Source organism: Electrophorus electricus, chromosome 24, assembly GCF_013358815.1.
Source record: "Electrophorus electricus isolate fEleEle1 chromosome 24, fEleEle1.pri, whole genome shotgun sequence".
NCBI classification, from domain to species: domain Eukaryota; kingdom Metazoa; phylum Chordata; class Actinopteri; order Gymnotiformes; family Gymnotidae; genus Electrophorus; species Electrophorus electricus.
This window is the reverse complement of record NC_049558.1, coordinates 1,535,648-1,550,000: the sequence shown is the minus strand read 5'-3', so window position 1 is coordinate 1,550,000 and position 14,353 is coordinate 1,535,648. Positions and strand designations below refer to the sequence as shown.

General features: G+C 49.8%; 1 protein-coding gene across 2 annotated transcripts in view; it reads left to right on the top strand.

Moving 5' to 3' along the window:
* si:dkey-157g16.6 (uncharacterized protein LOC561837 homolog) overlaps positions 1–13,917 on the top strand; it is a 15,053-nt gene extending 1,136 nt beyond the window's left edge. For both annotated transcript variants that reach the window (XM_035522262.1, XM_027021375.2), the window contains exons 2-3: positions 569–716; positions 11,804–13,917. In XM_035522262.1, the coding sequence (XP_035378155.1) occupies positions 692–716; positions 11,804–13,842 (2,064 nt within the window). In that variant the 5' untranslated portion in view covers positions 569–691 and the 3' untranslated portion in view covers positions 13,843–13,917. The remainder of the gene's footprint in view (positions 1–568; positions 717–11,803) is intronic.
* Positions 13,918–14,353: the final 436 nt, after the last annotated feature.

The window sequence follows — 14,353 nt, the reverse complement described above, 5'->3', positions numbered from 1 at the left end:
ATAAAACACACACACACACACACACACACATATAATGTTTGTATTTCTTTTTTGCTTAATTTGAGGAGACTTAACTCTAATTTGATTCAATTTAGTTTTTATTCTAATTCTATGAGATTTTATATGTGGGGGAAATCTGCGTTAAGTGATGAAACATGTCGTGTAAGACGAGTGTTTGAGCTTTGAGCGTGCTGGCCTTGTGAAAGCTCTCTCTTCATAGCTGCTGGGTGCTGAAGCAGCCGTGCTGTGGTATGCACAGGCTCGTTCTGTGGGAGCCCTCTTTAGAGGCTGGACACAGCCATACAATCAGCTTAATGCCTGCATGCAGACCTTTCATGAATACCCCTCTGTGTGAGCAGCCCTCAAAACCCCTGGCTTCACACACACAAGTCCCCACGTCTGTCACATTCAATTTGGACTCGCCGTGTCTGATTTGTCTATTAAAAGTTTGCAGGCTTCCGGTGATGGCGTTGTGTGACACGCTACGTGTGTGACGCGCTCGTTGGTTTTGGATTTAGACGGGGAATGTTAGTGTCTATAATCATGTTCTCCTCTCCTCCTGTTTCAGGGTGCGGCTCAGGGTCTCTAGTGACGTAACGCAAGCACAAGCCAGCGATGGACTATAGCCGGACGGACGCCATCCTGGGTTTCCCTGCAAAACTTTCACCTTAATCGAAACCAGATCCACAGAATGCTGAGTTCCATTGTCCCCTATAGTAAATTCAGCCACATTTAATGCCTTGTCCATATGCCTTGTGGTGGGCAGTCCTTTCTGCTGCTCCAGGTGTCTGCTGGTGTTCACACATGTTTGTGAACGTTATCTAATTGTAAAGAACAAAGAATGAGTGACCTGCGTTGGAGATCCGGGTCTTGGACTTGTCCAGGTTTTAAAAATCCTCAGTTGATCAGGACCACTGAGCAAAGCTTGTGTGTTTCATCTCAGGAACAGAGGGAAAAAAGGAAGGTGAGTGTGTGTGTGTGTGTGTGTGTGTGTGTGTGTGTGTGTGTGTGTGTGTGTGTGTGTGTGTGAGTGTGTGTGTATGTGAGTGTGTGTGTGTGTGTGTGTGTGTGTGTGTGTGTATGTGAGTGTGTGTGTGTGAGTGTGTGTGAGTGTGTGTGTGTGAGTGTGTGTGTGTGAGTATGTGTGTGTGTGAGTATGTGAGTGTGTGTGTGTGTGTGTGTGTGTGTGTGTATGTGAGTGTGTGTGTGTGTGTGTGTGTGTGAGTGTGTGTGTATGTGAGTGTGTGTGTGTGTGTGTGTGTGTGTGTGTGTGTGTATGTGAGTGTGTGTGTGTGTGTGTGTGTGTGTGTGTGTGTATGTGAGTGTGTGTGTGTGTGTGTGTGTGAGTGTGTGTGTGTGAGTGTGTGTGAGTGTGTGTGTGTGTGTGTATGTGAGTGTGAGTGTGTGTGTGTGTGTGTGTGTGTGTGTGTGTGTGTGTGTGTGTGTGTGTGTACGTGAGTGTGTGTGTGTGTACGTGAGTGTGTGTGTGTGTGTGTACGTGAGTGTGTGTGTGTGTGTGAGTGTGTGTGTGGGGGGGGGGGGGGGAGTTGATGGCTTTAGCAGTAGAATCCCTGCAGTCCTGACAGTGTCATCTCACAAACCACACTCAGTTCAGCAGTGTGTTCACCCCCCACCCACCACCGATCTACCCCACCCCCCACCCAATCAGATCTCTCCTCCTCTGGGCTGGCCTAATGACTGACGTGTCCAGTTTTAAGCCCCGTGTCTAACCCCTGTGGATGGCCCTCTCCAAAACGGCATTGTTTCTTAGAGCAGCTCCACCTCTGTTCTTCTGGTCTCCTCCTCTCGGCCTTGTCGCCGTGACGACTACATAAAAGACAGTAGGGGGAAAAAAAAAATCAAAGCCCGGCGCCGTGTCCGATCAATCTGAGATGTAATTACGCAATAATGAATGGCCCCAAAGACCTTTTTCCTTAGCTGGAATCTGTTTCGCTGTTGTGTGCTGTTACCGTGCTGTTGGAAGCAGACCGTTCCACACCAGATCTATCATGTTTGTCATATTACTCTGTGACAGTACACCAGCGTGAGGTCGGTGATACTGAGCTCTCTGCCCGTCTGGTCATTTTCTGTCCAGTAATCACTAAATGGAGCATTGGCTTCCTTTGCCTTGCTGGCGGTTCAGTAGCAGATGAAGCAGGGCAGCAGTGCTGTGGAGAAATGATCCACCAGCGTTATCAGCACCGGCCGTCTTACTGTTCTTTAAAACAACAACAACAACAAGGTTTGGCCTTCTGTGCTGGAATTCACTCAGCAGCTTAAGTCTGGGTGCGCCACTTCAGTCAAGCTGGACAGGTGCTGAGCAGCTCCACAGCCACGTTTTTATGCCTTTCCTTAAGTGGCATGAGCACAATAGAGGAACAGTCTGATTTTACTCTGGATCTGTAGAAGTCAGTGAACCACCATCCTGAGTGTCTGAAGCGCTACTGTAAGCATCGCTTGCACGTACTCTAAAGACCTGAAAAGAAACGCTTCCCTTCCTTTGGCGAGGCCACCTCTGTTTGTTTGTTCATTTTCAAGGATGTTGGAAAGACTTGGTGGAATACTTGGCATTCCTGAAAGCTGCTGTCAGTGAGTTTCTTTTCGGAGTCCCGTTTAAGCTTTTGGCCTGCATGGGACCTGGACAGAGCCTGCTCATCCGGCCTTACAGCACAGGGCTTCTCTTTGTTGGGGAACACTGGTGTGGTTTGATGAGAACAGGCTGGTTTTGGTGGGGTGTGGGGTGGAGGCGGTATGTGTGGGTGGGTGTGTATGGGTATGGGGGTGTGTGTGTGTGTGTGTGTGTGTGTGTTCCTGAGCATGTCGTGTGATGTTAGGACTACACATGCGGGTGTTAGATATCCCTGCTGTTTACTCTTTAACCACTTAAACGCAGGCGCATTCCTGCAGCTTTCCCCAGTCTTGCTATGTGCTGTGTGCACATTGCTGCTGGTTTACCTGCACTCTGAGTCAGCAGAGCGTGGCCTACCAGAGCCTGTGAGCTATACATGTGAAGACTGTCATGTCCTTGCTGGAATTTTCTTTGTGGAAGGAGTGAGTATTCCCACCACCGATGATGTCTACTTCTGACACAGGAGACACACACGCTCGCACGCACACGCACAGGCTCTCACAGATGCGCACACATTTTGCACACAGTTGGTTGTTTATCTCACACATACATTTATCCACAAACACATTATCTCCTCACACCACCTACGTGTCCTGCCTCGTCTGTTCAACAACACAGACAGGCCTGCAGGAAACCTGAGAGAGATTCCTGGGGCCATGGATACTCCTGCAGGGATTTGGTGCAAAGAATCCATAATCTGCACTTCAAACACGGCCCTAAATCAGTCCCAGGCCGGCAGGCCGACTCTCAGTGCGCAGAGGCCCTCCTGTCTTGCAGATCCCTCCTGTGTTTCAAGAGCGAAACGAATATGGCCCCTTCCTCCCAGTAACCCCATTCCATCCTCCACATGCCTGCTGCCCAGAGAACGCCATTCTGATTACATCTGTTAAGTCATTAAGGCTGATCTCAGGGAGAAGGGCCGTGCTGGGTGCTTTCTGCATGCTCAGTGGAACAGAGCTCATCTGCCCTAATGAGAGCGGCCGTCTGAATGTGCTCCGGACGGCCACCGGGGAGGTTGGCTCTGTGTGTGTGTGTGTGTGTGTGTGTGAGGCAAGGGGGGCCTTGAGTAAACAAGCAGGACGTTGAAGTGTCTGTGTGAATGAGTGCAGCGGTCATTAGCGGCGGGTGTGAATGGGGTGTAATTAGCCCTCGGCGCACTGCGATGGCCAAAGAGGTAAAAAGAATAGGAGAGAAGGAGATTGAGATACAGGCTCCCCTGGGCGCGGCGCTCCTCATCCGCTCAGCGGTGTGGGTGACGGCTCATTAAGGCCCTGCACCGCCACAATTATGCCCCAATTAAAGTGCCGTCAGCCCGGGTCGGTTCTGGAGGCGCGTCCTGCTCCGCGTCAGTCTCCACGTCGCTCTGCCTCATGGGCTCTCTCTCCTCCCTGCTAGCTGCAACTCTAATGAAGGCCCTGGTGAGGTAAGACGATGAAAATAGATATGGCCCTGTGCACAGTCACGTTTTGATCCACTTTTTTTTTTTCCATGGTGTGCAACTGTGGAATGACCCCCCCCCCCTGTATGTGATTCCAGCCTGCACTCCATCTGCATGTGAGTGGAAGAACACAAGATCTGGACTCAGTTGTGGAGTCAATAAATAAACACAGAGAGAGAGAGAGAGAGAGAGAGAGAGAGAGAGAGAGAGAGAGAGAAGGGCCAGGGGATTTGGGACTAGGGAATGCAACACGCGCGGTGGGACTCAGAAGAGGGGGCAGGGAGGGAAGAAGAAGGAGGGAGGGAGGGAGAGAGAGAGAGAGAGAGAGAGAGAGAGAGAGAGAGGGGGATTGGGAGAAGTGGATGGAGGAAAAAGGGGGAGACGGAGGGGAGGCTGGGTGAGGGAGACAGATGGAGGAGGGTGATTGGCCATCACGGAGCCTTAGGACAGCTGTTCTTTGATATATTAGTGGACACAATGACCTAAACTCAGCCTGCAGCCACAGAAAATAGGGACCCTGTTTTTCTTAAAGGGGAGGGCCCTGTTTTTCTTAAAGGGGAGGGGTTGCTGGGCGTTTTGGCCATTTGTGGCCCTGAATGTGCAGGCCAGGGGGATGGTGGGATTGTTTCTGTAATGATGAGCATCTAACCACACATCCCGTCCAGCTGACCACCAAGACTAAAGGCTTAGATGTGATATTACAGAATATTTCATACAGATTCATTCAGATTCTGATCACATATTTTCTCAATTTTTAAAGACAAAAAAGATATGCAATCTAATTTTAGTCAGTGCTAAAAATAACAGCAGTGTGAATATATGGTATCTATTATGACAGTGTAGGATATAATATATGCAATGCCTGGAAAACAATACAGTTGTACACAAAAGTGAATTGAGGTGGTGTGTAGTGTAGTATAGTACAGAATTGTGAAAACTACAACAAACACACATAATTAACCATGCTGTCATTTACAACAGTATGCCTGCTATCATTTACTTCTCTCTTTGTAAGTAGCTCATGTCATGGTTTTGTGTTCAGAGTGGTCTGTAATCAGCACAGGTCAGGAATGATCCAACATGCCTGACTGTGCTTACAGTGCAGTACACATTGGACTGATAATACCTTCACAGCTGAAAGATTACAGAGCACTACAGAGAGAGAGTGAGTGTGAGTGAGAGAGAGGATCTCCTTCACTACCACTTCAGAAGACGCGCTACCTGCAGGCTCTGCTAGGGAGGCTACGCTGCGGCTGCGTGGGTCTCCGCTGGGTCTGGCAGGGCTCTGGGAAGCAGGTGTGAAGACTGCAGAGGGTCTTCCAACTCCTCGGTTATTACCTCTCTGTAGAGCCATGAAAGACATTAGCAGGCGAGCTCTGATTGGCCGTCTCTTGATTGATTACATCGATGTGACTAATGCATAGATTTATAATAATTTTCTCAGCGATGCTCGATTCTGCGTGGCTCCTGAGTAACGGCAGGCTGGTGTCAGACGCAGGGGCAGGATCAGGGGCTAACGCTAATGTAGAGGGCACCTACTCTTAAAACATCATTACTCACGTTCTTTTTTCTGAGGCTCATCACTCATCTTTGCTACAGTATTTACTCTGAGTCTGCTAATATTCTGCATACTTTACGTATCTGTCGCAAAGCTCTTATCACTGTTGGTACATTCTCTTTACAGACGGTCAGAACACCAAGTGATAGGACAGCATTAATAGACAGCCTATGTAGAGGAGAGTGTGCATCAAAGTCAGGTGTTGTGATGTGATTCAGGCATGTTTTATTTCAGAAATATTCCCCTCACTCAGTCAGATTTAGACTGGAGTAATGGCTCAAGGCTATCCCTAGATTTAAAACCCAAAAGACACAACACAGTTTGAAGAGACAAAAATGTTTTGCTAACTTTAACCCTAACCCTAACTCTAATCCTAACCCTAACACTTACCCTAACCCTAACCCTAACCCAACACTAAAACTAACCCCAACCCTAACTCTAACCCTAACACTACTAATAACCCTAACCCTAACACTAATCCAACACTAAAACTAACCCTAACCCTAACCCTAAACCTAACACTAATCCAACACTAAAACTAACACTAACTCTAACCATAACCCTAACAATAACAATAACAATAACCCTAACCCTAACTCTAATAATAAACCCTAAACCATAATAATAATCATCATCATAATAATAATAAGTACAAAATAATAATAATAAACAAAAAATAAACAAGAATGCAACAAACAAACAAACAACCCCCTTCCAAATCTTATTGGCTATGTATGAGATGAATAGGAATCTTTGTTTTAGATTTTTATTGTATTCTTCTATACTGCAAACGTTCTACTATTAAATGAACACCTCTAGAGGTTCTGTAAATCTAGTTGGCCACATATGTAGATGTTTGCTGTATATGGTAAACACCATGTTGGGTGTTTTTGTAGGCTAATTTGATTTCCCATTTCAATCATGAAGTTGACTTGGATTGTTGATTGTTCTCCGAGGACATACTTGCACATTTCTCCCGCACCTTAGATGCTGAAGTTGTCTGAGGTATTGTACAGTTCTGTAAATCCTTCCTGATAAATTAATTCTGTGGTGTTTGAACCAAAAACAAATCAGCCATTGAGGGGAACGCTAGCCCTTTTCTTAGCTTCCTTAAACTGCCGAGAACAACTGACGTCTCTCTCTCTGTCCAAGTCTCTTTGCTGTTGTTTCTGTTTTCATTTTTGCATTTATCTGTTTCTGTTTCTCTTTCATTTCGACGTCTCTCTTTTCTCCTGTTGCCTCCTGCTGAGCGTTCTACGGGAAAGCCCTTTTCAGGAGCGTCTGTGCACTTCCTCAGAGAGTTCCACACATGCCAGCGCTCTGAGTCAAATTCTTTTCCTACTATTCCCACTTGGGTTTTCTCCCCCTTGGATTAATGGATCCTTTCATTGAGGTTCTCAAGTTCTTTCCATTGAATTCCTTTTGCATCTCTGTGAGATTTGCTAAAATATTGCAGTGAATAACTTGTAAATCTCTTTATAAATCCATGACTAACTCCTACAGAGATTTATAAAAGGTTCATAGACTGATTCGTGTCATCAAATATTTTCTTCTGAGCTATATAGGGTTGTGCTCTTATTCTGAGCTTAGGTTTCTCTCCCTTGGCTTTTGGAGGTGGGCTGTGCTGGACAGTGCCTGTTTGCACAGATTCCCCCCGAGCTTGCTCACAGCCGTGCTCTCCACACACTGCCTGGTCTAGTGGTCAGCTATCCCACAAGACATGTTGCATTTAAGTAGGTTTTGTTCCTTACGAAATGAAAACAAAACTGGGGTGGAGAGAGAGAGAGAGAGAGAGAGAGAGATGGCCCATGGACCCCAGGGGAGCTGTGAAATTGCAGAGGGCCCAACAGAAGCCTAGTCTGCTCCTCTCACATTACAGAAACCTGGACTCACTCTGGTCTCACTCTGGACTCGCTCTGGTCTCACTCTGGAGTCACTCTAGAGTCAGTCTGAATTCAGTCTGGACTCATTCTGGACTTTCTCCTGCATCGGCTTGACAGCCCAGAACTCCAGAAGTGCTGTCTCCTGAGGCATGGGCTGCACTAGTTAACACAGTTATTGCATCAGAAAACAGGAGCTTAGTTTACCACAGTGGGATTTTTTTTGTCCTTATGGTGATGACAGCTCATCCAGAAATGAAGCAGGCATGGCAGGACTTCAGACCCTCTCCGGTTGAACTAAAAGTGTGGTGGTGTTGAGTGAATGTGAAGCTGGCCGGCAGGTGGTCTGACTCCAGGCGTGGGGTGTTTGGCATCCCTCCGTGTCTTCTCCACCAGATGAAGTCTATTGCTGTCAAACACCAAAAAGGGCTTATGCACTATCTCCATCACACACTCCCCCCCACCAAAAAAGCCAGGCAGCCCATGCCACACGCACCCTCTCCCGCACACAAACCCCCTCAATAAATCCTGGGGCGAGCACAAAAGCTGTCAGCGGACCTCCTCTGAATAGATTAATAAGATTTCCATAATTAAGCAGGCCGCTAACAATAGAATCCTTCTCCTTTGTCTCAGAACCAACGGAATTGTTGGGTAAGGGAGTGTCTGCTGGACTAGCCGTCGCAACAATGGACCGGAGACAGTAAAGGCGGGCTGTGGAAGCATCTGTCTCCCTGCTGTCCATAGGCCTGCATGCTACTGCTCCAAAAAGCACAGTGGCTCTGCGTGCACAAAGCAGGGTGGCCAGGAACCCCCGCCCCGCCCCTGCACAATGGGGCCTGGTGCGGAGATGCCTTTTCTCTTAATCCGAAAGCAACGCCTCTGTTTGCTCAACGCTCTTCCCATGTTGACTGCGCCCGTGGTGGGTGTCATGTGACCCATGCTGGTCATAAGGCTATCGCTGAGTTTGGAGAGGCATATGTGCAGCTTAAGTTTAGGGGGGAGGGGTAAAGCCTAGCGTGACTGATGGCAGCTTGAGCTTCCAGCATGCAGCTTTTGGGCTGTTTTGACTTACAAAGGACAGTAATGATGGAATCTATACTATAGAGACAGTACTGCTGTATACTGTACTACAGTCACAATACTGATGAAGACTACTACAGCACAATACTGATGAAGACTACTACAGCACAGTACTGATGAAGACTATACTACAGTCACAGTACTGCTGAAGACTAACACTATACTACAGGCACAATTTAGAAGACAAAGTACAGTTTATTATTCACTTCTTAATAATCCTTTTCTAAATGATATTTGCAGAGATATTTAGCTCTCTCAAATTCAGTTTCAAGTGATTTCTCCTCCTCTTCTACCTCTTCTCATTTTGTTCTCACTGTGTTCTCCAGAGCTTGCAGAAATGAGCTTGTGGAGCAGCTGTGATTTTAATCAGCAGTGTGGATGAGATGCAGCCTAGACTGCAGTAAGAGCTTAACTGGCATGTTCCACAACCCACATGTGTAGCGTGTGGTGCGGCCACAGAGCAGAAGGGAGCCGAGGCTCAGCGCGCTGGAGGACCTCTGCTCTTCATCCTGGGCTTTACGCACGTGAGGATATATGCTCCCAAGCCAAATGCCTCATCGGTGCAAGAGTGTGTGTGTTGGGAGTGGGGGTGGGTGGAACTGGACAGCAGGCGCTCCGGCCAGTGTGCGTGTGTGCGTGTGTGCGTGTGTGTGTGTGTGTGTGTGCACGTGCATGCATATGTGAGCTTGTGCACACAAGCTCGTGTATATTGATGGAGTGGACAGCAGTTTGGCTGCATGACTGAGTTTCTTAATGTCAGGCCATGTCCGCACACACACACACACACACACACACACACACACACACACACACTGGCCGGAGCGTCTGCTGTCCACTCTCTCTGCCCTCCCCTCCCTGCTGCAGGTTTTATGAGCTCCCCTGGGCTGTCATCCATCTCTGTCACACACTGGCCCCTTTACTGGGTTCCAGGCCGCCCTGCTCTGAGTAGCCTGCAGATGGGAAAAGCCTGCAGGAGGTCTGCTGTTTCTGCAGCCTGGACAATGACCTACAGCCCCACGCGCGCCAACGTCCTGCCCGAGCTCCTGCTCGCTCCTGCTCGCTCCTGCGCGACTGGCGCTTGTGTGTATGCTGAGACGCAGGGCCTGGTTTGGCCAGTCTGGGTTTGACATGGGAAATTGGAAGCTATCGGTTTAAATGTAAGGGATGAGGTAATCCCGTGGCCATCTGGAGAGAGAAAGTGAGACAGAGGGAGAGAGAGAAAGACGGAGAGACAGAGGGAGAGAGAGGGAGGGTAAACTTTAGGAGAAAGATTGAAGGAGAATGTCACATATGAGCCTGAGGTTTGATTTAAATGGCAATAAAGGATGAGCACCCCCCCCCCACACACACACACACACACGTATGTGCACATACATACACTGGCAGAAGTATGAATAATGAATCATCACCTTCCTAGGAAAGAAGTACTGCCTGTAATGAAGCCCTGCACCGCTGCTTTGGTATGCTGTAGCTGTCACCTCGGGCTGGGTTGGGACACTTCAATACTGCCGAGCTATGCCAGGAATTTCCAGCTAATGCCTGTGCAAAGAGGAAGCTGAACACCTCGGTGTTATGGCAAGTTTTAGTGAGCTGCCCTTCATAGAGAAACCCTTCAGATCTCGCTGCACAAAGCACCTCTCCAGTTTAGATGCTACATTCTTCTTTAAAAGAAGTGAACTGGGATCTGGAATTTGTTCGGAAACAAGACTACTTAAGTGAAACAGTAGTGCTGTGGTTTTGTGCCAAAAAATCATTTGTGCGCTCCTTGGGTTCTTCTGAAGTCTGTCTCTATTTTCACATGACAGCCTTATTTTACTCCAGCTAAACAGAATGTGTGTGTGTATGTGTGTGGGAGAGGGAGAGAGAGAGTGAGAGTGAGAGTCTGAGAGATAGAGAGAGGAGTGGGAACATTTGAAGAGAGCAATTTCTGTTTTGTTTTTCCTGTAGTCATTCCTCTTTTAGTCCTCATTCATTCCTTCAACATTTAGCCAGAATAATGAATTACAGGGTGCAGAGCCGCACGCAGCCAGAGGAGATGGCATTCCACACTCCCTGTGCTTCATGGGAAGCAACCCGATGAATAGCATAACTATTCTGCTAACCCATCCCCCTTTCTCTCTCTCCATCTCTCCCCCTCCTCACTCTCTCTCTCCCCCTCTCTCTCTATCTCTCTCTATCTCTCTCTCCCCATGTCCAGCCTGCAGAGGGCTTTTTCAAGAATTGCTTTGTGGACGGACGGAGGAGGTGGATGGGAGTAGGGAGGTTAGGCGTTCAGTGAAACATGCACGGGGCAATAACAATAGCTCCTCAGGGAGGGCTGCAGACCCTAGCACATGACAGCGGTGTGCTCTAACTGGGAGAGAACAAATCCACCCCGTTTATACTCACAGGGGAATACAGACATACTCTCACATGCTCTCTTTTTGTGTGTGCTTGTGTGTGGGAGAGAGAGAGTGAAAGAGAGAGAGAACAATCCACTCAACTAGCAAACATATAACTAGCAACATTCTCCTCCCCAGTAATTACCTTAATAAAATACTGAGGCTTTAGATAAAATGTACAGGGCATGTTGATACACACACACACACACACACATTATATATATATAATATACATAACATTCATTCAGGATGTCTCGGACAGAATTCCTTCATCTGTGCAGGCAAAGTGATGGAGCCAATGAAAGACATTTTGTCCAAAACATCCTTAATCTCTGTTCTCTGGAATCCTTGTGTACTTTGCAACTTGACTGCAAATTTGACTTCTTCTACATCTTATACTACAGTACACTGGAGTTAGTTATCAGAGAAAAAGGATGTTTCGGACAGAGGTCCTTCATCAGCTATGCAAGCAAAGTGTTTCTGAATTAGTAGGAGGAGGAGCCAGTTTATATATGAAGAAGTTAATTAAGAGAATTATGTTTGAGATGAGGTTTGGATATAAAATTTAGCATGGCAGTATTTAAACGAGAGAAAACATTGTAAGTATTATCAGTCCTGAAACTACAGCGTTTCCTGTTTAGTGCTGTTTACTAGGTCAGACCTGCTGTGTAGCCTTTACAGAGCATAACATATCAGCACACAAATGTTTATTTAGATGTGACGTAACCTACAGCTTCCTGTTGTGCACAGAATCTTAGCTAAAATCTCTTTCATTCATTTCATGTTGTGACACGGGCTGTGTGTGTGCGCGCACGTGTGTGTGTGTGCATCCGGCAGGCTTGTTGAAGATGCACTGGAACCCGGAGCACGCCCAGTCCCTGAGCCAGTGGCCTGAGCAGCATTTGGACGTCTCCTCCACCACCTCCTCCCCCGCCCACAAGTCCGAGCTCTACCCGAGCCGTGGTCGCGGCTCGTACAGCTACGCCTGGGCCAACGACGACATCTCCGCCCTCACCGCCTCCAACCTGCTCAAGCGCTATGCTGAGAAGTACTCGGGCGTGCTGGACTCTCCATACGAGCGCCCGGCCGTGGGCGCCTACCCTGAGCCGGGGGCATTCGGGGCCCTCAGCGGCGGCCAGAAGAGCGAACTGGAACCCTGGCCCCTCACACACAGCACTGACGGGACGTACTCTTTAGTCCCACCTGACGGCCTGGCCGGGCCCAAGGTGGTGCCTTCGTCTTCGGGCCCCCCCGGTACGGGCACCGTGTCTGCGGCAAGCAGCAACCTGTCAGACTCGGCCTACAGCGGGAGCAGCTCTTGCAGTGGCCCCCACTCCAGTGACTACCCCCCCAGCTACAATGGCACCTACCTCTCATCGGGATACTGCCCCCAAGCCAGCCCAGCACTTCCTCCTGCCCCCCTGCACACGCTGCAGTCCACCCCAACCCTTGTGCCCAGCTATACGCCCTCTGCCCCCGTGTATAACTACCCTCCCAGCACCTATTCCCACCAGACCAGCCTCGCACCCACCTACGCCCACCCGACGGCACCGTACCTCCCGTCTGGCATAGCTGCCCCTACTCCTATCACCTCCAGGCCCACCGTGGTAGGGGGCAGCTATGGTTACCAGAACAGTGGTCTGGGGGTATCAGAACCGGGGAGTTCACTGAAGAGAAAGGCATTTGAGATGACCCTGGAAGAAGAAGAGAGCGATGGCTCACGCTACAGGAAGTATGGCTTTGACCCCCTGAAGCCAGGCGGAGATTCGCCGTTCGGCGTCGCCGAGAAAGCAGAATGCCGCGGTAACGGCTTCGCCCCCGCCGGCTCAGATCCGCAGGCCTTCAAGCCCAGCAGACCTGCCTCTCAGTCGGGCCTAGGCGGCGACGAGGTGGGCAAATACAGTGGCCTGAAGCCTCTGCTCTCGCCCCCGTATGGTGCGGCAGGAGACTACAGCCCCCCGGCGGCCATGGCGGGCGAAAATGGGGCAACGGAGCACGGCTTCACGCAGCACCGCTCGCACAAGCGCTCGGAGGCGCCCAAGAGTGCCGACCCGCGCCTGCCGGAGGTGGTGAGCGGCGAACTGCAGGACTGCACCCCGGCCCTGCTGTGGGGCGACCTCGCCGGCCACGCCCACGTCAAGGCCGCCCTGGAGGAGGACGTGCTATGGCCGGTGCTACGGCCTAGTCCAGGCGCCCGGCCGCCCCGCTCCATCCTGCTGTTTGGCCCGCGGGGCGGCGGGAAGACCACGCTAGCCCGCTCTCTGGCGCACCAGCTGGGTGCCGGCTTCTACCGGCTCAGCAGCGCCGCCCTTGTGTCCAAGTGGAAGGGTGAAGCCGAACCCCTCCTAGCCACGCTGTTCTCCGTGGCGGCACGCCAGCCCGCCGTGGTGCTGCTCAGTGAGGTGGAGGCCATCGAGGAGGAGGAGGGGCTCCGGCAGCAACTGCAGACCCAGCTGGAAAAGACCCAGCACGGGCAGGCCACTGGACCGCTGCTGGTGGTGTGCTCCACCCGCCGGCCGGATCTACTCAAGGAGCCACTGCTGCGCTGCGTGGCCAAGCGCTACCACGTAGGTTTGCCGGACGGCGGGGCACGCAGACAGGTGGTCTTGCAGGCCCTGGCGCCGCAGGGCTGCACTCTGAGCGAGCGCGAGCTGGCTGCTGTGCTCCAGAGGGCCGAGGGCTTCTCTGTGTTGGAGCTGCTGCAGCTGTGCCAGCAGGCCATGGCCTCGGCGTCTGTCTCCGCTCCTGGCCAGATGCACTCCCTCTCTTCACCCGCATTCAAAGACTTCGAGAACGCCTTCTGTAAGGTACGGCCACATGGTGCCCCCAAAGACCCTGACACATGCATGGAGTGGAGTAAGATGTACAGCCACTGAGACACAGACAGGTCAGCCATTGGACTGGAACTGCACAGCTTGTCTTTGTGTCGAGGGGTGAAGCCTCACTGAGGTTGGCGGGGGGGGGGGGGGGGGGGGGGGGGGGGTTGTTTGTTTTTTTGTTTTTGTAGCCAAAACTTGCAGCCAAAAAGTGGGTTTGTGTTGGGATATTGAATTTTATGGTGAGGAGGCATTTTGGATTGAATGGTTGGGGTTTTTTTGTTTGTTCTTGGAAACATGTCATGGTATGTCATTTTTCCTATAAATATCCATATACTTTTTTCCCCAAAGAAATTAAATATTAGCCATTTCTTGTAGGGGCTAAATTCTTAATTGCTTGCTTAGGAAATCTAAAATATATTCTGGAATTTCATTAGTATTCCAGTTAGCCTTGGTCCTGGAATGAACCTGGATAATAACTTTTGAGAAATACCCATTAACCGCAGCTCCCAGGACTCTATTTATTGCCAGTCCACTCTAATGGCATTATGTTTTTATTATGTTGATTTCT